Source organism: Pleurodeles waltl, chromosome 6 (genome assembly GCF_031143425.1).
Source record: "Pleurodeles waltl isolate 20211129_DDA chromosome 6, aPleWal1.hap1.20221129, whole genome shotgun sequence".
Lineage (NCBI taxonomy): Eukaryota > Metazoa > Chordata > Amphibia > Caudata > Salamandridae > Pleurodeles > Pleurodeles waltl.
The window spans coordinates 30,761,046-30,787,163 of record NC_090445.1 but is presented as its reverse complement, the minus strand read 5'-3'; the positions used below and the strand labels follow the sequence as shown (position 1 = coordinate 30,787,163).

General features: G+C 45.9%; 1 protein-coding gene across 2 annotated transcripts in view; it reads left to right on the top strand.

The window, feature by feature from the left end:
- Positions 1 to 26,118, top strand: part of DDX31 (DEAD-box helicase 31) — a 302,158-nt gene that overhangs the window by 43,188 nt on the left and 232,852 nt on the right. The window contains exons 3-9 of one of the 2 annotated variants that reach the window (XM_069237113.1): positions 5,113 to 5,188; positions 5,335 to 5,378; positions 18,075 to 18,145; positions 18,289 to 18,353; positions 20,718 to 20,762; positions 21,250 to 21,291; positions 25,353 to 25,417. In XM_069237113.1, the coding sequence (XP_069093214.1) occupies positions 5,113 to 5,188; positions 5,335 to 5,378; positions 18,075 to 18,145; positions 18,289 to 18,353; positions 20,718 to 20,762; positions 21,250 to 21,291; positions 25,353 to 25,417 (408 nt within the window). The remainder of the gene's footprint in view (positions 1 to 5,112; positions 5,189 to 5,334; positions 5,379 to 18,074; positions 18,146 to 18,288; positions 18,354 to 20,717; positions 20,763 to 21,249; positions 21,292 to 25,352; positions 25,418 to 26,118) is intronic. The other variant, XM_069237114.1, reaches the window with a different exon arrangement.

The window sequence follows — 26,118 nt, the reverse complement described above, 5'->3', positions numbered from 1 at the left end:
ACCACACTACCACAAAATAGAGCATTAGTATTATCTATTTTTACCACTATTTTACCTCTAAGGGGAACCCTTGGACTCTGTGCATGCTATTCCTTACTTTGAAATAGCACATACAGAGCCAACTTCCTACACACCCTGTACGTTTTTTTTTTCTGGTTGGAAAATGCAATAAAAATATGTACAAAAACAACTTGATATTCCACGTAGTGCTCTTAAATGCCTGTCTTCAAAATAGCTCCCATCGCCTAAGCAAAGAATTGATCAGTCTGCAAACTAATTACGCAGCATATCTAAATACGAACCTGTGATATTGTTTTATCTCCCTAGCCATAACCTGTGCTTGCAAAGATGGCAGCTAAATCCCAGTCTCTCCACGTTGGCACTTTTAGTAGAAGTACACTGCAAAGACGCGTAGTAAATCTGATTGCTTGATCCTTGTTACACCTTTACATTGAGCAGATCGTTCACTGTTGACTAGATACCTAGATCACCATATGAGCATGTCTAGATGGGATCCACATGAAATTGCTGGTAGGGCACTAGCATGTGTACCAGAATTCTATTCTCGTATACCAGAATACTATTAGCTATTAAACCCTTTGGTGCTTCCTGTTACCTTCACTGGGTTCTCATTCGCTTGTTCCTGATCCCTATTTGCAAACTCCTCATGCCCATTTCCAAGAGTGACGTAAGTGAATTGATGCAACCATATCAGATACCAAAGACGTGGAGCAGAATTAGAGCCTGAAAGGTATGTAGGTTGAACTACCAACACATTATTCGCTGTTAAGAGCAAACATAACCATCCTTCAACACTAAAGCCATAATAGTGTTCAATAGAGATTGAATCTGAATCCAGGACAATCTGTCTTGAAGATTCTGAAAACAAGGCAAGGAAATCAATTCAACACTAAAAATTGCAAAATCCAACTTCCACAAAAACTTGTAAACGTTTGGATTACTTGAGGGGGTTTAAGATACTTCCAAAAATGTAATTGTGTTTTTTTTTGTTGTAAACCTGAATCCTGATGGCACTAGGAATGTCATGTAAAAGCACTTGAAAGCGCTAATATGGTCCCCACTCATAGACTAGAAAATGCTAAACAACAAATAGTTAATCTTCCCTACATTGAGATTCCAACACACAGAAATCATCCTATTATTTATGATGTAAAATGATCGTGTTGTGTGCGAATACTATGCGTATTGCAAGACTATGTAAAGACACTCTCAGCATTCACAAAGAATTTCTGTCCTGAAAGAAAAACTCTGGCATCAGTCGTCCTTTCAGCTTTGCTGGTCCTTCTTGCCTATGAGTTACTCACAAAGGAAAACCCCTCCTCTTTGAGGAACAAGAGAAAAATAATTGACGATTATGGCTGGCAACTCTGCTGACTGAACTCAGGCCATCTTTAATGTAGTGCTTTTTCCGCTGCAATGCCAGTCAGAGTTGAGAACCTGTTATGTTCGACTACTTGTACCACTGCCCACACCCATATATTTAACCATAGCTGATCAGAAAAAGTGATTCATTATATTCCACCAGGGTTATCCTAAACAAACCTGTTGATGCAGCACGCAGTTTTGGATAATTGTCTGTTTGATCGCATAACGTGTGCTCTGGCTAGGTTTTATTACCATGGGCGGCATGTGTCATGTTAGATATCATGGGGCGTGTGACATCAAATCCTACTCCTAGGTGAATTACTGGCTTAGACAAATGGCCTAAATACTTTGAAAGACCACAGTTCATAACTCTTTCGCATTTACGAGACGCTTATCTCATGACAAATTTTACGTTGTGAACTATGTAAGTCTGTCACTATGGCCCTCATTTCAACCTTGGTGGTAACTGCCGCCTACCACCACGGCAACGGCAGCCAACATATCATCGCCGTAGCTACCAGCTGCCCACCCGCATTATGACCGTCGATGGAATTCTGCCAGAAGTCTGGTGGAATTCCGTCGACGGTCATAGTGGCGGACAGCGGTAAGGTGCACTGCTGTCAGCAGCAGCTCCACACCAGCAAAACACTGCCTACTGTATCATGAGCAATGATACGGCCTGGCGGTGTTTTGCTGACGGGCGCTGCTGCTGACAGCAGCGCCGCGTCCCGTCTCGAGCCGGAAGACTCCCTGCAAGCAGGTAAGTCGGATTCTCCAACAGGAAAGGGGGAAAGGGGGTTGTTGTTGTGTGTGGAGGTGTGTGTCTGTTTGGTATGTGTGCATGAGGGTCTGAGTCGCGTTAAATGAGTGCGTGAATGCCTGAATGTGAGTGTTTGTAGTGTGTTGTGAATGCGTGTGTGCGACAAAGTATGTTGGTGTGTGTTGCGGTGTGTGGGTATGTGTGCATGCCTGGGTGGATGTGGGTATGCGTGTGTATATGTGTGTGGGTGTGTAAATGTGCGGGGGTCCAGGAAAGGGAGCGGGGTGGGAGTGGACTTTGGGGAGGGGGGCAGGTGAGACCCCTATCAGTGAGACCCCTATCAGTGCCAGGGAAGGAATTCCCTGGCACTGACAGTGCCTACCACCATGGTTTTCGTGGCGGTACGCTTGCCACGAAAACCAAGGCCGTAGGCGGGGTCATAATCCTGAGGGTGGGATTGTAACGGCCGCCTGGCTGGAGCCAAACTGCCAATGTCATAATTTGGCAAAAGGTATCTTTCCCCAAATTACCGCTGACCGCCAGGGTCGTAATGAGGGCCTATGTGTGTACATCCCTATGTACATGGATTCTTACAATCCACAGATATCTAGCCCTATTGCTTGTTGTGCAGAATGTGGCTTGTGATAAATGCCATTTGAAGTGTGTGTTTTGACAAACTGTTCCAAAGCTGTCTTACAGCATTTTGTATAACACTTGTTGACTAATCTTGAACAGACTCATGAAAGAATTTTAGAACTCATCGGATGGGTTATTCCGTCACAACGGTGACGGATATCCCGTCCACTGAAATCTAAATCCCATAGGATAGAAAGGGATTTATATTTCAGCGGACGGGTTATGCGTTACCTTTGTGACAGAGTAAACCATCTGCCAAGTTCTAAACAAGGCCCTAAATGTTTTAATATAGCACAACACTTGTGAGAGTGACGAGTTGTTTTCGTTGTTACTAGTACTTGTGGGGACTATAAAGAAGGACTTCTCATGCGCCATCCGTTCTGGAACGGTTCTGAAAAGTGTGGAATTTTGAGTTTAACTGGGTTTTTTGTTTCATTATTATGTTTTTTTTCATTTTTATATCCTATTTCTTTTCTTAGCAACATTTTTGTTGCTAATTCAGAATGCAATGGGAACCACAGTGTCCCAAACATGTAACACAAAAGTTAGGCACATGGTGTACAATGGTTCATTCTTTCACTGGTGCATAACTTCCGATAGTCTAGTAGTACAGTGATCCTTTTCATGATACCTTTTTCCCAGTTTAGCAACCACCATAACTTAATGGCATTGAAATTCTATCTTTGTATCTTTTGTACACAAAAAAGATGAACTATCTTGTTAAAAGAAGGAAGGTGGTAGAGTACTGTCCTATGAAGTAATAATTACTCTTTCTTCCTTTACGGATAAATAACACGGGGGACATCCCGACACACTGTTTGTCAACTTGCGGATCAAGTTGGCAACCAAGTCTATTTACTTACTGTTTATAACAGTATAATGGAAACTACCCAGTCAATTAACAATTACCTTGTAATAGAAAATGTGTGTATGATCTCCAGCCTTTTGTACAGATCTGTTGCATAACACTAACTTCCATTGTTGGTAATTCATCTACAGGGTAAACCCGTCTCATGTATAGATTATTATTAAATAAACAATGCTGACGTCCCCTGTACTCTTCTTAACTATGTTGTATTCATGTTTCTTTTATGGTTCTTTTATGTTTATGTCTGTACATAATCTTTTAAAACTAATTAATATTAATGACATTTTATAACAAGAATAAATAAAGGAATTTCCAGGCAGTACAAGTAAGCTCTGTCCATCTGATGTTGGTGCCTTCCTCCAGCTATGACCCGGATCGTCATTCTGGATCCTAGAGCCCTGTTGATCCTTCTGCCCTGTGGGTATATTCTGTTTTATGATCAGTTCCCTTCTTGGGCAACAGCAAAAATTGCTCATGTGATTGTCATTTGCTTGGTAAAGCATCCCTGTTTTTTTGGTTTGTACACATTTCTTCATTTTTTTATTTTTTTATTTTCAATTTAGAGGGACGGCAGTGTAGTTCTTCACTTTCAAAGGGCTGTCCCTCACCAAAGTAATGATTTTTTCATCTAGACCAGCCCTCATCACATTAAGGCTCCTGTGATGCCCAGTAAACTTGAAATGCTGGTGTGCTTCCCTGCCATGTCAGAGCGCAACACCTCCTACTCCCTCCCCTAGGTTCAGACATTGTGATGAGACGCAGTTTGTTGGCCAAAATTAATCCTGAGTGCATTCGGCTTTGCTGTCTTAGTTATAAAATTAATTAGAGTGTATAACACGATCTAGCGAGGAGTCTGGAATAAGAGGACGAAATATGGTGGCGCATTGGCTGCAGGTTGTGATATGAAACTTTCTGCAAGGAGGGTTCAGGGTATGTGACCATGCTATAAAAGTTAAGAGAATTTGGGAGTAAATTATCAAACATGGAACTCAGAGGTCCACAGACTAGCCGAGAAGTGAGGGTCTTAGGAGTAACACGTTCTAGTTGGAGCCTAGTGGTTCAAGGGGAAAGATATTTCAGTAGATGAGACGCGGTAGAACAGGAGTGATATCAGATTTTATTTTTTTGTACAGCGAGTGTAGTTGATATGGTGAGTATCATCCCTACATGAGTTGTAGAAACAAGACTTGTACATTGGGAAAGTCCTTTAAAGAGGCTCGGGAATGGTAGCAAACAAACTGTAAAGCTGTAAACCTTGAGTATCTGAGTGTGAAGTGTGATGCAAGCAGTAAATGGGCACAGTTTCTCCATGGTCCTGAGCTGGCCTAAAATTCCTCTTTTTGTGATTTTTCGTTGTGCTTTTTTCAGTACCTGGCTTTATTACATCAGGGCTGTAGACAAGTTTAAAATACAATCCAAATCTGTTTTTTTCCTCTTTTTTTTTTTTTTTTTTCCCCCCCAGATCCAGCGTGAAGCAGTTACAGGAGAAAGTCTTCACTTCTGACTCTTTCGAGGCGCTAGATTTGCATCCCCATCTGGTTAGTACATCTGTCGCTCCATCCAACCACACAAAAAACTTCCTGCAGTCTGTTCTGAAAACAACATATTTGTAGAATATTAATAAGAAACAGTTGTGAATTTGGCGAGAAAAGCTAATTTCTTCTCGTTACCTTGATTTTGGCAGGTTTCAACTCTCAGCAGTCTGTTCAGTATCACCAAGATGACAAGGTAAGAGGGGCCTCCATGGAGTTCTTCAGTGCTAAAGAGACGTCTCAGTGGGTCATGCCACATACTTCAGGCCGCCACTTTTAACCCCATTTTCAGTTTTGTAAAGCACTACATTCCACCGAGAAGTGACGTAAGCCTACTTTGTAGGAATGGGGAGCCAGAGGGTTCTTTTGAAATGAAAAACATGGTGTGTGTAGATGTTGGTGTGTCCACATACGGTATGCTGTACTTGCTACGGCGTGTCCACATACGGTATGCTGTACTTGCTACGGCGTGTCCACATATGGTATGCATGTCTAGATACGGTATGCTGTACTTGCTACAGTGTGTCCACATACGGTATGCTGTACTTGCTACAGTGTGTCCACATACGGTATGCTGTACTTGCTACGGTGTGTCCACATACGGTATGCTGTACTTGCTACGGTGTGTCCACATACGGTATGCTGTACTTGTGACGGTGTGTCCGCATACAGTATGCTGTAGTTGCTACGGTGTGTCCACATTTGGTATGCTGTACTTGCTACGGCGTGTCCACAATTGGTATGCTGTACTTGCTACAGTGTGTCCACATATGGTATGCTGTACTTGCTATGGTGTGTCCAGATACGGTATGCTGTACTTGATACAGTGTGTCCACATACGGTATGCTGTACTTGCTACGGTGTGTTCACATACGGTATGCTGTACTTGTGACGGTGTGTCCGCATACAGTATGCTGTAGTTGCTACGGTGTGTCCACATTTGGTATGCTGTACTTGCTACGGCGTGTCCACAATTGGTATGCTGTACTTGCTACAGTGTGTCCACATATGGTATGCTGTACTTGCTATGGTGTGTCCAGATACGGTATGCTGTACTTGATACAGTGTGTCCACATACGGTATGCTGTACTTGCGACGGTGTGTCCGCATACAGTATGCTGTACTTGCGACGGTGTGTCCGCATACAGTATGCTGTACTTGCGACGGGTGGTCCGCATACGGTATGCTGTACTTGCTACGGCGTGTCCACATACGGTTTCCTGTACTTTCTACGGTGTGTCCACAAATGGTATGCTGTACTTGCTATGGTGTGTCCACATACGGTATGCTGTACTTTCTACGGTGTGTCCACATTTGGTATGCTGTACTTTCTACGGTGTGTCCACATTTGGTATGCTGTACTTGCTACGGTGTGTCGACATACGGTATGCTGTACTTGCTACAGTGTGTCCACATACGGTATGCTGTACTTGCGACGGTGTGTCCGCATACGGTTTGCTGTACTTGCGACGGTGTGTCCGCATACGGTATGCTGTACTTGCTACGGCGTGTCCACATTCGGTATGCTGTACTTGCTACGGCGTGTCCACATTCGGTATGCTGTACTTGCTACGGCGTGTCCACATTCGGTATGCTGTACTTGCGACGGTGTGTCCGCATACCGTATGCTGTACTTGCTACGGCGTGTCCACATTCGGTATGCTGTACTTGCGACGGTGTGTCCGCATACGGTATGCGGTACTTGCTACAGCGTGTCCACATATGGTATGCTGTATTTGCTTCGGCATGTCCACCATGTCCAGATACGGTATGCTGTACTTGCTACGGCGTGTCCACATATGGTGTGCTGTACTTGCTACGATGTGTCCACATACGGTATTCTGTACTTCCTATGGTGTGTCCACATACGGTATGCTGTACTTGCTACGGCGTGTCCACATACGGTATGCCGTACTTGCTACGGCGTGTCCACCATGTCCAGATACGGTATGCTGTACTTGCTACGGCGTGTCCACATTCGGTATGCTGTACTTGCTACGGTGTGTCCAGATACAGTATGCTGTACTTGCTACGGTGTGTCCACATACAGTATGCTGTACTTGTGACGGTGTGTCTGCATACGGTATGCTGTAGTTGCTACGGTGTGTCCACATACGGTATGCTGTACTTGCTACGGCATGTCCACATACGGTATGCTGTACTTGCTACGGAGTGTCCACATACGGTATGCTGTACTTGCTACGGAGTGTCCACATACGGTATGCTGTACTTGCTACGGTGTGTCCACATACGGTATGCTGTACTTGCTACAGTGTGTCCACATATGGTATGCTGTACTTGCTATGGTGTGTCCAGATACGGTATGCTGTACTTGATACAGTGTGTCCACATACGGTATGCTGTACTTGCTACGGTGTGTTCACATACGGTATGCTGTACTTGTGACGGTGTGTCCGCATACAGTATGCGGTAGTTGCTACGGTGTGTCCACATTTGGTATGCTGTACTTGCTACGGCGTGTCCACAATTGGTATGCTGTACTTGCTACAGTGTGTCCACATATGGTATGCTGTACTTGCTATGGTGTGTCCAGATACGGTATGCTGTACTTGATACAGTGTGTCCACATACGGTATGCTGTACTTGCGACGGTGTGTCCGCATACAGTATGCTGTACTTGCGACGGTGTGTCCGCATACAGTATGCTGTACTTGCGACGGGTGGTCCGCATACGGTATGCTGTACTTGCTACGGCGTGTCCACATACGGTTTCCTGTACTTTCTACGGTGTGTCCACAAATGGTATGCTGTACTTGCTATGGTGTGTCCACATACGGTATGCTGTACTTTCTACGGTGTGTCCACATTTGGTATGCTGTACTTTCTATGGTGTGTCCACATTTGGTATGCTGTACTTGCTACGGTGTGTCGACATACGGTATGCTGTACTTGCTACAGTGTGTCCGCATACGGTATGCTGTACTTGCTACGGTGTGTCCAGATACGGTATGCTGTACTTGCTACAGTGTGTCCACATACGGTATGCTGTACTTGCTACGGTGTGTCCACATACGGTATGCTGTACTTGCGACGGTGTGTCCGCATACGGTTTGCTGTACTTGCGACGGTGTGTCCGCATACGGTATGCTGTACTTGCTACGGCGTGTCCACATTCGGTATGCTGTACTTGCTACGGCGTGTCCACATATGGTGTGCTGTACTTGCTACGATGTGTCCACATACGGTATTCTGTACTTGCTACAGTGTGTCCACATATGGTATGCTGTACTTGCTATGGTGTGTCCAGATACGGTATGCTGTACTTGCTATGGTGTGTCCACATACGGTATGCTGTACTTGCTACGGTGTGTCCACATACGGTATGCTGTACTTGCGACGGTGTGTCCGCATACGGTTTGCTGTACTTGCGACGGTGTGTCCGCATACGGTATGCTGTACTTGCTACGGCGTGTCCACATATGGTGTGCTGTACTTGCTACGATGTGTCCACATACGGTATTCTGTACTTGCTACAGTGTGTCCACATATGGTATGCTGTACTTGCTATGGTGTGTCCAGATACGGTATGCTGTACTTGCTATGGTGTGTCCACATACGGTATGCTGTACTTTCTACGGTGTGTCCACATTTGGTATGCTGTACTTTCTACGGTGTGTCCACATTTGGTATGCTGTACTTGCTACGGTGTGTCGACATACGGTATGCTGTACTTGCTACAGTGTGTCCGCATACGGTATGCTGTACTTGCTACGGTGTGTCCAGATACGGTATGCTGTACTTGCTACAGTGTGTCCACATACGGTATGCTGTACTTGCTACGGTGTGTCCACATACGGTATGCTGTACTTGCGACGGTGTGTCCGCATACGGTTTGCTGTACTTGCGACGGTGTGTCCGCATACGGTATGCTGTACTTGCTACGGCGTGTCCACATTCGGTATGCTGTACTTGCTACGGCGTGTCCACATTCGGTATGCTGTACTTGCTACGGCGTGTCCACATTCGGTATGCTGTACTTGCGACGGTGTGTCCGCATACCGTATGCTGTACTTGCTACGGCGTGTCCACATTCGGTATGCTGTACTTGCGACGGTGTGTCCGCATACGGTATGCGGTACTTGCTACAGCGTGTCCACATATGGTATGCTGTATTTGCTTCGGCGTGTCCACCATGTCCAGATACGGTATGCTGTACTTGCTACGGCGTGTCCACATATGGTGTGCTGTACTTGCTACGATGTGTCCACATACGGTATTCTGTACTTCCTATGGTGTGTCCACATACGGTATGCTGTACTTGCTACGGCGTGTCCACATACGGTATGCTGTACTTGCTACGGCGTGTCCACCATGTCCAGATACGGTATGCTGTACTTGCTACGGCGTGTCCACATTCGGTATGCTGTACTTGCTACGGTGTGTCCAGATACAGTATGCTGTACTTGCTACGGTGTGTCCACATACAGTATGCTGTACTTGTGACGGTGTGTCTGCATACGGTATGCTGTAGTTGCTACGGTGTGTCCACATTCGGTATGCTGTACTTGCTACGGCATGTCCACATACGGTATGCTGTACTTGCTACGGAGTGTCCACATACGGTATGCTGTACTTGCTACGGAGTGTCCACATACGGTATGCTGTACTTGCTACGGTGTGTCCACATACGGTATGCTGTACTTGCTAGGGTGTGTCCACATACAGTATGCTATACTTGCTAGGGCGTGTCCACATACGGTATGCTGCACTTGCTAGGGCGTGTCCACATACGGTATGCTGTACTTGCTACGGCGTGTCCACATACAGTGTGCTGTACTTGCTAGGTTTTGTCCACATACGGTATGCTGTACTTGCTACGGTGTGTCCACATTCGGTGTGCTGTACTTGCTACGGCGTGTCCACATACAGTATGCTATACTTGCTACGGTGTGTCCACATACGGTATGCTGCACTTGTCACGCCATGTCCAAATACGGTATTCTGTACTTGCTACGGTGTGTCCACAGATGGTATGCTGTTCTTGGCTGCGGTGTGTCCACATACGGTATGCTGTTCTTGCTACGGTGTGTCCACATACGGTATGCTGCACTTGCTACGGTATGTCCACATACGGTATGCTGCACTTGCTACGGTGTGTCCACATACGGTATGCTGCACTTGCTACGGTGTGTCCACATACGGTATGCTGCACTTGCTACGGTGTGTCCACATACGGTATGCTGCACTTGCTACGGTGTGTCCACATACGGTATGCTGCACTTGCTACGGTGTGTCCACATACGGTATGCTGCACTTGCTACGGTGTGTCCACATACGGTATGCTGCACTTGCTACGGTGTGTCCACATACGGTAGGCTGCACTTGCTACGGTGTGTCCACATACGGTATGCTGCACTTGCTACAGTGTGTCCACATACGGTATGCTGTACTTGCTACGGTGTATCCACATACGGTATGCTGTACTTGCTACGGTGTGTCCACATACGGTATGCTGCACTTATCACGCCGTGTCCACATACGGTATGCTGTACTTATCACGCCGTGTCCACATACGGTATGCTGTACTTATCACGCCGTGTCCACATACGATATGCTGCACTTATCACGCCGTGTCCATGTACGGTATGCTGCACTTATCACGCCGTGTCCATGTACGGTATGCTGCACTTGCTATGGTGTGTCCACATACGGTATGCTGTACTTGCTATGCTGAGACAAAGCCTTAGTGGAAGCAGCGGGGGTAGAGGTTGGGACTGCAATCTCCGATTCTTTGGACCTAGTTGGATAGCAGGAGTATAGGTTTGGCTTAGACAATAGACCAGCTTGATGGGTAGAACATGGTCGTTCATTTTTCGCTTTCTGTGACCTCACCTGTTCCTCAAATTTAAAAAAGCTATATGAGTGATACTAACTTACAAGATTGAGTGCTTCCTTGCTCTGTAATGCCATCTCAAGTTGGGTTAGTGTATAGCACAGTTTTTCCCAGCCTGTGGTCCGGGTGTCTGCGAAGCCTTCTCAGGGGGTCTGCAACTGCTTAGAAAATTAAAGATTAGGTCCCCAGCTTTCAGTAATGACTCAGTGGTGGGGTCCCCGGATTCCAATAAGGATTCCGTGGGGGTCCCTGGGCTCCAGTAATGATAAAGTGGGGGTCTACAGAAGTCAAAAGGTTGGGAACCACTGATATAGCACAAGTTTTTAAAGGGCTGTGTAGGGATGCTTTAAAAGCACTTTGAATAGCACGCTTTCCTGGGAAACAGCATAGTACCAATTGCGATCTGAGGGTGCCAACACTGAATGGAGGAGCGTGATCAGTGATTGGCAAGGTTTGGACAAAGATGTGACATTGAACATTCCTGAGGTTAAGAATTGTTCTGATGGAAATCACATGTTCGATGGCATCTGTCGCTGTAGATACGCATGTTCTGCAATAGCTCGCCATCTGGTGTTGGGCCGGAGTGTTACAAGTTGTTTTTCTTCGAAGAAGTCTTTCGAGTCACGGGACCGAGTGACTCCTCCTTTTGTCTCGATTGCGCATGGGCGTCGACTCCATCTTCGATTGTTTTTTTTCCGCCATCGGGTTCGGACGTGTTCCTGTCGCTCCGAGTTTCGGAGCGGAAAATTAGCTAATTTCGGAAGATTTTCGTCGGTATTGTTGCGTTCGGGATCGGCGTACTTAGATTCCACACCGCATCGAAGATCGAAGAGCTCCGGTGCCCTTCGGGGTAGTTTTTCGATCCTCCGTCGGGGCCTGGTCGGCCCGACCGCGTGCTGAAGAACGCCGATGGAACGGACCCCGTTCCGTTTCTGCCCCAAATGCCACAATAAATACCCCTACACAGACCAACACTTGGTCTGCAACCTGTGCCTGTCACCTGAGCACAGCGAAGACACCTGCGAGGCCTGTCGTGCGTTCCGGTCCCGAAAAACACTCCGAGACCGTCGAGCCAGAAGACTTCAAATGGCGTCCGCACCGACAGCCCAACGGGAGTTCGAGGAACAGGAAGAAGAAGGTACCTTCTCGATCCAAGACTCAGACTCCGAAGGATTCGACGATACACAAACCGTGAGTAAGACGTCGAAAACCACACAAAGAAACATTTACAAGGCCCAGGGGACGCCACTGCCACCAGGCCATGGCTCGACCCATAAATTCGGTGACCGACCGTCGGCACCGAAAAAGGCCCAAACAGTGCCGAGATCGTCCGACTCCGGTCGAGACACCGGCACGCAGCCTTCTCGGGACCGAGAAAGTGCTGGAGACAAGCCTCGACACCGAGATGCCGGTGTGGACACGGCTCGACGCCGAGACAGCGGCACCGAAACAGATCGACGCCGAGAGGTTTCGGCCCCGAAAAGGAAAAAAGTCACCTCGGAGCCGAAAAAACACGCAGACAAAGTTTCGATGCCGAAACAAACTGCAAGCGACCCAGCTTCAGGCTCTTATACAGAAGAGCACTCGCTAACCTCCCAAATGCAAAAGCATAGGTTTGAGGAAGAGCTACAAGCAACTGATGTGGACCATACGCAAAAGCGTATCTTCATTCAGCAGGGGACAGGAAAAATAAGCACCCTTCCCCCCTTTAGGAGAAAGAGAAGGTTGGAGTTCCAGACGGAACAAGCACCACAACCAAAAGTGGTGAAAAGAGTTACACCACCACCCTCTCCTCCGCCCGTGATTAACGTTTCACCAGCACAAACTCCATCACACTCCCCAGCTCACACCACCATGAGCCAGGGTGACCAAGATCAGGACGCATGGGACCTATACGACGCCCCAGTGTCAGATAACAGCCCGAAGGCATACCCTACAAAGCCATCTCCACCAGAAGACAGCACCGCGTACTCTCAGGTGGTGGCTAGAGCAGCACAATTTCACAACGTAAGCCTCCACTCAGAACAGGTCGAGGATGATTTCTTGTTCAACACACTCTCCTCCACCCACAGCTCCTACCAAAGCCTGCCTATGCTCCCTGGTATGCTCCGGCACGCAAAAGACATATTTAAGGAGCCGGTCAAAAGTAGGGCAATCACACCAAGGGTGGAAAAAAAGTATAAGCCGCCTCCTACGGACCCGGTTTTCATCACTACACAGCTGCCACCAGACTCTGTTGTTGTAGGAGCAGCTAGGAAAAGGGCCAACTCTCACACATCTGGAGATGCACCACCCCCAGATAAAGAAAGCCGCAAGTTCGATGCAGCTGGTAAGAGAGTCGCAGCACAAGCTGCAAACCAGTGGCGCATCGCGAACTCCCAGGCACTACTTGCGCGCTATGACAGAGCCCACTGGGACGAGATGCAACATCTCATTGAACATCTGCCCAAGGACTTCCAAAATAGGGCAAAACAAGTGGTTGAGGAGGGACAGACCATCTCCAACAACCAGATACGTTCCTCCATGGACGCTGCAGATACAGCTGCACGGACAATTAATACATCTGTAACTATCAGAAGGCATGCATGGCTCCGAACGTCTGGATTTAAACCAGAGATTCAACAAGCAGTTCTCAATATGCCTTTTAATGAAAAAGAACTGTTCGGTCCAGAAGTGGACACAGCGATTGAGAAACTCAAAAAAGATACGGACACTGCCAAAGCCATGGGCGCACTCTACTCCCCGCAGAGCAGAGGGAATTACAGCACATTCCGTAAAACGCCCTTTCGAGGGGGGTTTCGGGGTCAAAGCACACAAGCCAGCACCTCGCAAGCAACACCGTCCACTTACCAGGGACAGTATAGAGGAGGTTTTCGGGGACAATATAGAGGAGGGCAATTCCCTAGAAATAGAGGAAGATTTCAGAGCCCCAAAACCCCTACTACTAAACAGTGACTCACATGTCACTCACCCCCTCCACACAACACCAGTGGGGGGAAGAATAGGTCATTATTACAAAGCATGGGAGGAAATCACTACAGACACTTGGGTTCTAGCAATTATCCAACATGGTTATTGCATAGAATTTCTACAATTCCCTCCAAACATACCACCAAAAGCACAAAATTTAACAACACACCATTCCAATCTCCTGGAGATAGAAGTGCAGGCACTATTGCAAAAGAATGCAATCGAATTAGTGCCAAACACACAAATAAACACAGGAGTTTACTCACTGTACTTTCTGATACCAAAGAAGGACAAAACGCTGAGACCAATCCTAGACCTCAGAGTAGTGAACACTTTCATCAAATCAGACCACTTCCACATGGTCACACTACAAGAAGTATTGCCATTGCTAAAACTACACGACTACATGGCAACTTTAGACCTCAAGGATGCTTATTTCCATATACCAATACACCCATCGCACAGGAAATACCTAAGGTTTGTATTCAAAGGAATACATTACCAATTCAAGGTACTGCCTTTCGGATTAACAACCGCACCAAGAGTCTTTACCAAATGTCTAGCGGTAGTCGCTGCACACATAAGAAGGCAGCAAATACATGTGTTCCCATATTTGGACGACTGGCTAATCAAGGCCCATTCGTTCATACAGTGCTCAAATCACACAAATCAGATCATACAAACCCTCTTCAAACTCGGGTTCACCGTCAATTTCACAAAATCCAAAATTCTGCCACGCAAGGTACAACAATACCTGGGAGCCATAATAGACACATCAAAAGGAGTAGCCACTCCAAGTCCACAAAGAATTCAAAATTTCAACACCATCATACAACGCATGTATCCAACACAAAAGATACAGGCAAAGATGGTATTACAACTCCTAGGCATGATGTCATCATGCATAGCCATTGTCCCAAACGCAAGACTGCACATGAGGCCCTTACAACAATGCCTAGCATCACAGTGGTCTCAAGCACAGATCTGGTGTTAATAGACCGCCAAACTTACCTCTCGCTTCTGTGGTGGAACAACATAAATTTAAACAAGGGGCGGCCTTTCCAAGACCCAGTGCCACAATACGTAATAACAACAGATGCTTCCATGACAGGGTGGGGAGCACACCTCGATCAACACAGCATACAAGGACAATGGAACGTACATCAAACAAAACTGCATATCAATCACCTAGAACTTCTAGCAGTTTTTCAAGCACTAAAAGCTTTCCAACCAATAATAGTTCACAAATACATTCTCGTCAAAACAGACAACATGACAACAATGTATTATCTAAACAAGCAGGGAGGGACGCACTCCACGCAGTTAAGCCTGCTAGCACAAAAAATTTGGCATTGGGCAATTCACAACCAAATTCGCCTAATTGCACAGTTTATACCAGGGATACAAAATCAACTCGCAGACAATCTCTCTCGAGATCACCAACAGGTCCACGAATGGGAAATTCACCCCCAAATTCTGAACACTTATTTCAAACTCTGGGGAACACCTCAGATAGACTTGTTTGCGACAAGGGAGAACGCAAAATGCCAAAACTTCGCATCCAGGTACCCACACAAACAATCCCAAGGCAATGCCCTATGGATGAACTGGTCAGGGATATTTGCTTACGCTTTTCCTCCTCTCCCTCTCCTTCCTTACCTGGTAAACAAACTCAGTCAAAGCAAACTCAAACTCATATTGATAGCACCAACTTGGGCAAGGCAACCCTGGTACACAACGCTGCTAGACCTATCAATGGTACCCTGCATCAAATTGCCCAACAGGCCAGATCTGTTGACACAGCACAACCAAAAGATCAGACACCCAGATCCAGCATCGCTGAATCTAGCAATCTGGCTCCTGAAATCCTAGAATTCGGGCACTTACAACTTACCCAAGAATGTATGGAAGTCATAAAACAAGCAAGAAGGCCATCCACCAGGCACTGCTATGCAAGTAAATGGAAGAGGTTTGTTTGCTACTGCCATATTAATCAAATACAACCATTACACACAACTCCAGAACATGTAGTGGGTTACTTGCTTCACTTACAAAAATCTAACCTAGCTTTCTCTTCCATTAAGATTCACCTTGCAGCAATATCTGCATACCTGCAGACTACCTATTCAACTTCCCTATATAAAATACCAGTCATTAAAGCATTCATGGAGGGCCTTAGGAGAATTATACCACCAAGAACACTACCTGTTCCTTCATGGAACCTAAATGTTGTCCTAACTAGACTTATGGGTCCACCTTTTGAACCCATGCACTCCTGCGACATACAGTTCCTAACCTGGAAGGTGGCATTTCTCATCGCCATTACTTCCCTGAGAAGAGTAAGCGAGATTCAGGCGTTTACTATACAGGAACCTTTTATACAACTACACAAAAATAAAGTCGTCCTAAGGACCAATCCTAAATTTTTGCCAAAGGTTATTTCACCGTTCCATCTAAATCAAACAGTGGAACTTCCAGTGTTCTTTCCACAGCCAGATACCGTAGCTGAAAGGGCACTACATACATTAGATGTCAAAAGAGCATTGATGTATTACATTGACAGAACAAAGAACATCAGAAAGACTAAACAACTCTTTATTGCATTTCAAAAACCTCATGCAGGAAACCCAATTTCAAAACAAGGTATAGCCAGATGGATAGTTAAATGCATCCAAATCTGCTACCTTAAAGCTAAACGACAGCTGCCCATTACACCAAGGGCACACTCAACCAGAAAGAAAGGTGCTACCATGGCCTTTCTAGGAAACATCCCAATGCAAGAAATATGTAAGGCAGCCACATGGTCTACGCCTCACACATTCACCAAGCACTACTGTGTAGACGTGTTATCCGCACAACAAGCCACAGTAGGTCAAGCCGTATTAAGGACATTATTTCAAACTACTTCCACTCCTACAGGCTGATCCACCGCTTTTGGGGAAATAACTGCTTACTAGTCTATGCAGAACATGCGTATCTACAGCGACAGATGCCATCGAACTGAAAATGTCACTTACCCAGTGTACATCTGTTCGTGGCATCAGTCGCAGTAGATTCGCATGTGCCCACCCGCCTCCCCGGGAGCCTGTAGCAGTTTGGAATTTACCTTCAATTATTTATATATGTATCATCTCAACCTTAAATAGGTGCATACTTAGTCACTCCATTGCATGGGCACTATTACTACAATTCAACTCCTACCTCACCCTCTGCGGGGAAAAACAATCGAAGATGGAGTCGACGCCCATGCGCAATGGAGACAAAAGGAGGAGTCACTCGGTCCCGTGACTCGAAAGACTTCTTCGAAGAAAAACAACTTGTAACACTCCGGCCCAACACCAGATGGCGAGCTATTGCAGAACATGCGAATCTACTGCGACTGATGCCACGAACAGATGTACACTGGGTAAGTGACATTTTCATTCTGAAGCACTCCTGCTCCTGACTGATCTTGAAAGACGAGAGACTGATGACTCTGACTCTCTTGTCCCCTCGCCCACACAACATAGGGGTCATTGACCGTTGTTTTGGAAAATGTAAAACATTTATAACATATTTAACAGGTATGCATCAAGACATATCACATCCATGTACAGTTAAGTGCAATACTTTTGCTTTCCAAACATTTGTAAGTATATAAAGACAAATAATTTGTGCCAGGATGCTTCCTCTCCGATGCCAACCACTGAGAAGTGCACCTGGGCACCAAAATGTCCTACCATGCAACCAAGACCCATCATTCCTGCCACATGGACCTATGGTCTGTGCAAAGGGAACCAGTGCCAGTCCAGCACCCACCCCTGCCACCACCCCCACCCCCACCCCCACCCTCCAACTGTTATCAAATAACAAGGAAAAAATAGCATACACTTTTGCTGTGATAACACTCCCCCACCCTTTACCCCCTCCCCCTCTCAAGAGCCAATTACAGTCAATAGATCATTGGTTTGCAGTAAGGAGAGGAGGGGCCTGTGCCCCTCGCCTAATATGTATTGCTCCCTAAACAAGGAGCGGTCTTTGCACTCTGATTTTCATAGTGTCCACTTAAGTTGTTTTATGTATTCTCAGGGTTCAGAAGGTGACTATCCCTACACTCTTGTCGGGCAGGGACGCAATGGTGCAGTCACAGACTGGCTCAGGTGAGGATCAATTTCATCCATAACATTGTAAATAAAATAGTTTCAGTTGTAATTGTCTGAAGTTTTGTTGATAATACTGGGCAGCAGCTCATCCACCTGCCCCATGCCAGTACCATCCAGTCACTATTATTTTCTATTTTTAGGTAAAACTCTGTCGTATGGAGTTCCACTTATCCAGTCTCTCCAGGGCTTGTCTCCTAAAATCCAGGTATGCAGCGGTGGGGCGGGCATGTTTGTCCTGAAGGCAGCAAAAACCTTTGGATTTTTAGATTCAGCAGATGCCGTCTCTAAAGGAGCTCACACCAGGTCATGTGCAGTGATGACCTTTGTGACTGATCATCTGGGTGTGCGCAGATAAGCAGTGACACCCTCTCTGACAGGTCCTTGGGTATGCAGGAGCACTTGATTCAAACTGAGATTGGTCCTGTAGGTACAAGTGGGCATACACTGACCCTGTCTGGGACGTGTCGCCTGGGTATATTCAGGCACGTACAAACCCACCCTTGGCCAAGTCCTCTTGATATATGCTGGCACCAGTTTTTATTTTGTGCCGTTGGAGGCTACCGGAACTAATTTTTGGGGACCAGCGCTTACTTTTTCTTATCACACTTTGACCCAGTGCAAAAGAGTGAAAATCTCACAAAGGCAGAGAAAGAGGTAAAATAAAAAAAAGTGTAAAGAAGAGACAGCAGGAACTTGCATAAGTGAACTAAAGGGGCAGGAAGTGTCTGGTGCGAGGTTAAAGATGCATGAGGAGGAATCGAGAGAATGCAGACTTGGTGTTAGCGGCCCTAGCCTTCGATAGCGCCTACTGTGGGTTCCTGAGCAAAACATTGGGCCACTGGACTTAATCTTCTACAAAATTAGGCACTAGCTGGCGCATACTGTTTTTTATGTCAGAATTAACAAATGTCCTGATTACAAATCCATATTGTTACATCGAAAAGTTATCCAAGATAGAGGTGCAAAAATAATAAATAAATTACAATTTATATTGCTAGCAGATTTGGAAATACAAGATTTCCAGGACTTTTTCAAGGGTGTTTACATGAAAAAAAAAAACCACATTAAATTTGAAGCATACGTATTTGCATTATTAAGAAAAACTTTAATCAAGAATAAAACATGTGATATAGTATGTTTTACATACTGTGTTAAATCTATTGTATGTTTTCAACAAACACTATTAAGTACCACAATGTCGTCTCTTTCTGTATGGTTTCTGTAATTGTTTTATTTTTTACTGTTAAGTAGTTGCTTGTAGGGAAAACCATTAGTCTAATCCCTGACATAAACAATACTCAGTGAAAATCATAATTAAAAGCAGGTCCATTTTACAGAGGACTACAGTGTTATCCAATACGTGAAGGTACTCATTCATCCTTAGATGGTATTTCATTAGGTTTCCCTAAGTAAAATCGGGTCTGAAATTATGATTTAAAATGTATTACATTAGAATTCTATTTCATTCCCAATATCCTTCAGAACATATTACATTTATCAACAGCACAAATACAAATATTACTTTGTTTACCTGAACAAGTATAGTGTCCATCAAATTCTGTAGGATGAACCTTGGCATTGTCAACATTTTGGGTTCAGTAATTAAATATTAGCAGGTAACTTTCTAATTGGCTCAGAGACAGCAAGATTCAACTACGACCGTTCAAAATGAACAGTTTTTTAAGTGTCAATAAATATGATCGACCCAATATTGATTTTAACCTTGTAATAATGACTTCTGCCTATACTGTCTGTCACTGAAACTCTTGAATCCACACTTCCAACTTTCAGGGTGCTCTTCTGTTCAATATTTTATTTTTTTCTCCGCCTGTCCTAATCTCTAATTTTTGCTTCTGTGGGCAGACAGCTGCAGAACCCTACTGTGTCAACATGTAGGATGCAACTCTTACGTGGCATCTGGAATACCCACCTGTCCCAACATATGGAACTAAACCCCCTTCCTGACACCTGGCACACGCTCCTGTCCTGACATCCACTATTCCTTTGTCCTATTTCGACATCTGCCGCATCCTCCTCCGGGACCTGCCACGTCCTCCTCCGGCACCTGCCATGCCCTCCTCCGGCACCTGCCATGCCCTCCTCCGGCACCTGCCACGCCCTCCTGTTCCAGTATTTATGATACCCTCCTATCTTGACATTTGCAACTCTGTGCTTTGTGGACATCTGTACTGTACCTGTTATGACATTCGTTGTGCCATCCTGCTGAAACATGCACTCCTTACTGCTTTTGCAACGCCCACTGCGGCCCCTTGTACCCTCTCAGCGTGACTTCCACCGTGTCCTCTCGTCATGACTTCTGCCATGCCCTCTCGTCGTTACTTCCGCCGCATCCGCTTGTTGCAACATCTACCGTGCCTTACTACCGCCATTTACGTTTTACACGGCTGTCTGTTATTGTTACTTCCTAAGCGGAATGTCCTCCAATTTTCTAAAACCTTTGACTAGGGACGCTGGTTATAGGTGGAGAAGGATCTCAGGTGATGATATTGTTTTTTGCATCTACCTCCATGTACCTATTTAATCACGTATTTTCTCCATGTTTTTACAGCGCAGTGATGGCCCTTACGCACTGATACTGGTGCCCACCAGAGAGGTAAGTGGCTCCTGAATGCTAGATGTGACATGACCTCTCTTATCATGTACTGTAGAGTTGTTAATACTGACTGTGCTGTGGTGAAGGTTGAATAGTATCTGGAAGTCTAAAGATAATGTCCTGACTGAAGAACCCCCTACTGTCTTGTTAATGTTCAGAGTCTGTGCTTCATCATCTCCTTAGATCCTGTTTGTGTTACCTGGGCAGGTTATCTTATTAAACCATCCTCACCTGTTGAAATAGCTTAGTGTGTTCTTCTGTAGTGGAGAGGTTTTCAAACTACAAGTCTTTGTTTTGAATACTTGAGCGAGGCGGGAGGTGAAACTATGTTTTATCCATCGAAGAACAGTAAACCGAGAACCAGTCTGTTGGATAATAATCACATATGTTTACATAACAAAACAAATCATTTTGTGATGTCCTGTAAATGCCCAACATCATGATCATTGTCGTTCCATAATGTTGCTGTTTCTGTTCTTGTTCCCAGCTTGCTCTGCAAAGCTTCGATACCATACAGAAGTTATTAAAGGTGAGGGCATCATGCACTCTGTTTTCTTCTCTGTGGTGCCTGTCTGTTTATTTTGCTAGTTAATCCAGGGTTGTATAACACATTATCAGTCCCCAAAATATTGTCCTACCGATATCGGGGCCTAAAGATCAACTCCTGAAATATCGATAATATGTGATTTTCTGTTAACTCAGCTGTGAAAATATTCCCTGAGTCAATGTTGTGTTCCCAATATACATGCAGGTTGGTATTTCCAGTTTGATATTGCTGTAGAACACAATCTATCCACAGCAGAAAGACTTTTAAAGAGCAAAAGTCAAATCTTCCTTAGTGAAGGAAGATAGTTGAAATTGCAGACAGCTTGGAGGTTTTTGGGGAGTGACTTCTGGGATTAAATGTCTGCTCTGTGACATTGCCCTAGAGTCCTCTAGTTTTCATTTAGTCTCTCACATTAACCTCTGATTTTGTTTAAGAATTAGAATGTTTAGAAAAAAAAATCTTGTTTCCTTGAAATTATTGTTACCTACAGTTCAATGTATATTTTCTAGCAGACTGTAAGAAAAATACAGTTAGAGTTCCTAAAAAGGTTACATAGATTTACAGTACAATATATCACAGACTGTGCAGTGCTCCAAGCACACTGCACAGTCAAAGTTGATATTAAACACTGTGTAAATTGCAGAAGAGCTAAAAGAATGCCCATGCTGATTTCTTTGTATATAGAAAAGCTAAAGAAAAATAATATTTTGGCAAAACAAAAATTCCTCTAGATCCTATATTATTGTGTAGGAAGTTGGCTCTGTATGCACTATTTCAAAGTAAGGAATAGTATGCACAGAGTCCAAGGGTTCCCCTTAGAGGTAAGATAGTGGCAAAATGAGATAATACTAATGCTCTATTTTGTGGTAGTGTGGTCGAGCAGTAGGCTTATCAAAGGAGTAGTGTTAAGCATTTGTTGTACATACACACAGGCAATAAATGAGGAACACACACTCAGAGACAAATCCAGCCAATAGGTTTTGTTATAGAAAAATATATTTTCTTAGTTTATTTTAGGAACCACAGGTTCAAATTCTACATGTAATATCTCATTTGAAAGGTATTGCAGGTAAGTACTTTAGGAACTTTGAATAATTACAGTAGCATATATACTTTTCACATAAAACACAAATAGCTGTTTTAAAAGTGGACACAGTGCAATTTTCACAGTTCCTGGGGGAGGTAAGTTTTTGTTAGTTTTGTCGGGTAAGTAAATCACTTACAAGTCTCAGGTTTGGGTCCAAGGTAGCCCACCGTTGGGGGTTCAGAGCAACCCCAAAGTTACCACACCAGCAGCTCAGGGCCGGTCAGGTGCAGAGGTCAAAGAGGTGCCCAAAACACATAGGCTTCAATGGAGAGAAGGGGGTGCCCCGGTTCCGGTATGCCAGCAGGTAGGTACCCGCGCATTCGGAGGGCAGACCAGGGGGGTTTTGTAGGGCACCGGGGGGGACACAAGTCAGCACAAAAAGTACACTCTCAGCAGCGCGGGGACGGCCGGGTGCAGTGTGCAAACACGCGTCGGGTTTTCAATGGTTTTCAATGAGAGACCAAGGGATCTCTTCAGCGGTGCAGGCAGGCAAGGGGGGGGGCTCCTCGGGGTAGCCACCACCTGGGCAAGGGAGAGGGCCTCCTGGGGGTCACTCCTGCACAGGAGTTCCGTTCCTTTAGGTGCTGGGGGCTGCGGGTGCAGGGTCTTTTCCAGCCGTCGGGAAATGGAGTTCAGGCAGTCGCGGTCAGGGGGAGCCTCGGGATTCCCTCTGCAGGCGTCGCTGTGGGGGCTCAGGGGGGACAACTTTGGTTACTCACGGTCTCGGAGTCGCCGGAGGGTCCTCCCTGAGGTGTTGGTTCTCCACCAGTCGAGTCGGGGTCGCCGGGTGCAGTGTTGCAAGTCTCACGCTTCTTGCGGGGAGTTGCAGGGGTCTTTAAATCTGCTCCTTGAAACAAAGTTGCAGTTCTTTTGGAGCAGTGCCGCTGTCCTCGGGAGTTTCTTGTCTTTCTGGAAGCAGGGCAGTCCTCAGAGGATTCAGAGGTCGCTGGTCCCTTGAAAAGCGTCGCTGGAGCAGGTTTCTTTGGAAGGCAGGAGACAGGCCGGTAGGGCTGGGGCCAAAGCAGTTGGTGTCTTCTGTTCTTCCTCTGCAGGGGTTTTTCAGCTCAGCAGTCTTCTTCTTCTTGTAGGTTTCAGGAATCTAAATTCTTAGGTTCAGGGGAGCCCTTAAATACTAAATTTAAGGGTGTGTTTAGGTCTGGGGGGTTAGTAGCCAATGGCTACTAGCCCTGAGGGTGGGTACACCCTCTTTGTGCCTCCTCCCAAGGGGAGGGGGTCACATCCCTATTCCTATTGGGGGGATCCTCCTTCTACAAGATGGAGGATTTCTAAAAGTCCGAGTCACCTCAGCTCAGGACACCTTAGGGGCTGTCCTGACTGGCCAGTGACTCCTCCTTGTTTTTCTCATTATCTCTCCTGGACTTGCCGCCAAAAGTGGGGGCTGTGTCCAGGGGGCGGGCATCTCCACTAGCTGGAGTGCCCTGGGGCATTGTAACACGAAGCTTGAGCCTTTGAAGCTCACTGCTAGGTGTTACAGTTCCTGCAGGGGGGAGGTGTGAAGCACCTCCACCCAGAGCAGGCTTTGTTTCTGGCCTCAGAGAGCACAAAGGCTCTCCCCGCATGGGGTCAGAAACTCGTGTCTCAGCAGCAGGCTGGCACAGACCAGTCAGTCCTGCACTGAACAATTGGGTAAAATACAGGGGGCATCTCTAAGGTGCCCTCTGTGTGCATTTTTTAATAAATCCAACACTGGCATCAGTGTGGGTTTATTATTCTGAGAAGTTTGATACCAAACTTCCCAGTTTTCAGTGTAGCCATTATGGAGCTGTGGAGTTTGTTTTTGACAGACTCCCAGCCCATATACTCTTATGGCTACCCTGCACTTACAATGTCTAAGGTTTTGCTTAGACACTGTAGGGGCATAGTGCTCATGCACCTATGCCCTCACCTGTGGTATAGTGCACCCTGCCTTAGGGCTGTAAGGCCTACTAGAGGGGTGACTTACCTATGCCACAGGCAGTGTGAGGTTGGCATGGCACCCTGAGGGGAGTGCCATGTCGACTTAGTCATTTTATCCCCACTAGCACACACAAACTGGCAAGCAGTGTGTCTGTGCTGAGTGAGGGGTCCCCAGGGTGGCATAAGATATGCTGCAGCCCTTAGAGACCTTCCCTGGCATCAGGGCCCTTGGTACCAGGGGTACCAGTTACAAGGGACTTACCTGGGTGCCAGGGTTGTGCCAATTGTGGAGACAATGGTACATTTTAGGTGAAAAACACTGGTTAGCAGGGTCCCAGCACACTTCTCAGTCAAGTCAGCATCAGTATCAGGCAAAAAGTGGGGGGTAACTGCAACAGGGAGCCATTTCTTTACATATTGGTACAAATGTTGATGTTTCGACCCCATCATGTAAGTCATCATCAGGAGAAGGACAACCTGTGAATTAAGTAATTGTGAGCTAGAGCAATTCTCTAGTGCCCTCAGACTTCATAAATGAGGAGTCTACATGTGCCGTTGGTGCTGGAATTTGGTAACGGTCAGAACAAGTGAGCTTTAAAATAGGCCGTGAAATGAGTCGAACAGCAGCTGGTAGTCCATCAGTGCGAAAGTTACAAGGCAGCCAGTTGCAGCCGACTAGCAGCAGAGCTGTTTTTCCCTGCCATGTGGCACAGCAAGTGGAATTAGAAAATACGGCCCATATTTGTAGAATGTCCTGTATGTTACACAAGTGAATTGAAACAGACTCATTTTCTTAGTGGGGAGTTACTTAAGTTTTTGAGAGATGGGTCATGTTTGCTTTCACCTCTGAGTGTTTGTGGCTTGCTGCTGCGCTGTGGATCTACTGCGGAGTGGAACACTGTATAAAGACCATAGCAACAGTCTATGCAAGATTGGATTATGACAGCTATATCAGTGGCCTTATGGGAGTTAGATGGAAGGAAGAGAACTTTGGGTAAGTCCATTGAATCCTTAACTAGGTCTGTTTTTCTCTTTTCAGCCGTTCATGTGGATTGTGCCAGGAGTGCTGATGGGGGGCGAGAAGAAGAAGTCAGAAAAAGCTAGGTATTAGTGCATGCTTTCTCTCCACATAATCCTTGGAAAAATGACCACAGCCGCGCCTTTCATCGAGAATAGACAATAGGATGATATACTCCTAAACCCCCAGCTCTATGCCAATTGGTGATAAATCGAAAACTGTTAATCTTTTCTGTGAATTCCTCCACCCCAACAGGAATAAGTTCAGACAAGGTGCCTTCCTACTCTCCTCCCCACCTTTAACCAGTGTTACAGCGCAATGAGGAAAGATCTAGAGCCTCTGACCACAGTAGTCTTCTAGCTAAACCTTAGCAAATCAGTGGACTCTGCCTCTTGCCCCATTCTCTTTTTCCTGCAGCTCATCAAGGGTACTTGGAGAAGCTGATCCCAGACAGTCTTGCACACCAGTAGGGATGACTCTGGGTCCTCTAGTCCTCCATCCCACCAGGAATGAATCCAGAAAGCCTGCCTCTCGCCATCTCCCCCCTTGTATCAATCTGTCCAACCGAGGCTGGATAGATTTGCAGCCTCTGTACCCCAACACACTACCTTCCCAACAGTGACAAACAAGTAGACTCTGGCCTCGCCCCCTCTTCCAGTCAACCAGCCCTCCCGTTTAATCAGATAGTTTGCAGGCCCCAACCCTGAACCTTCCTGTTACCCCAACATAGCCTTCGCTCCCACCTCCCTGTTTAGTGTTCTACCTCAACAAGGATAGTTTTGAAATT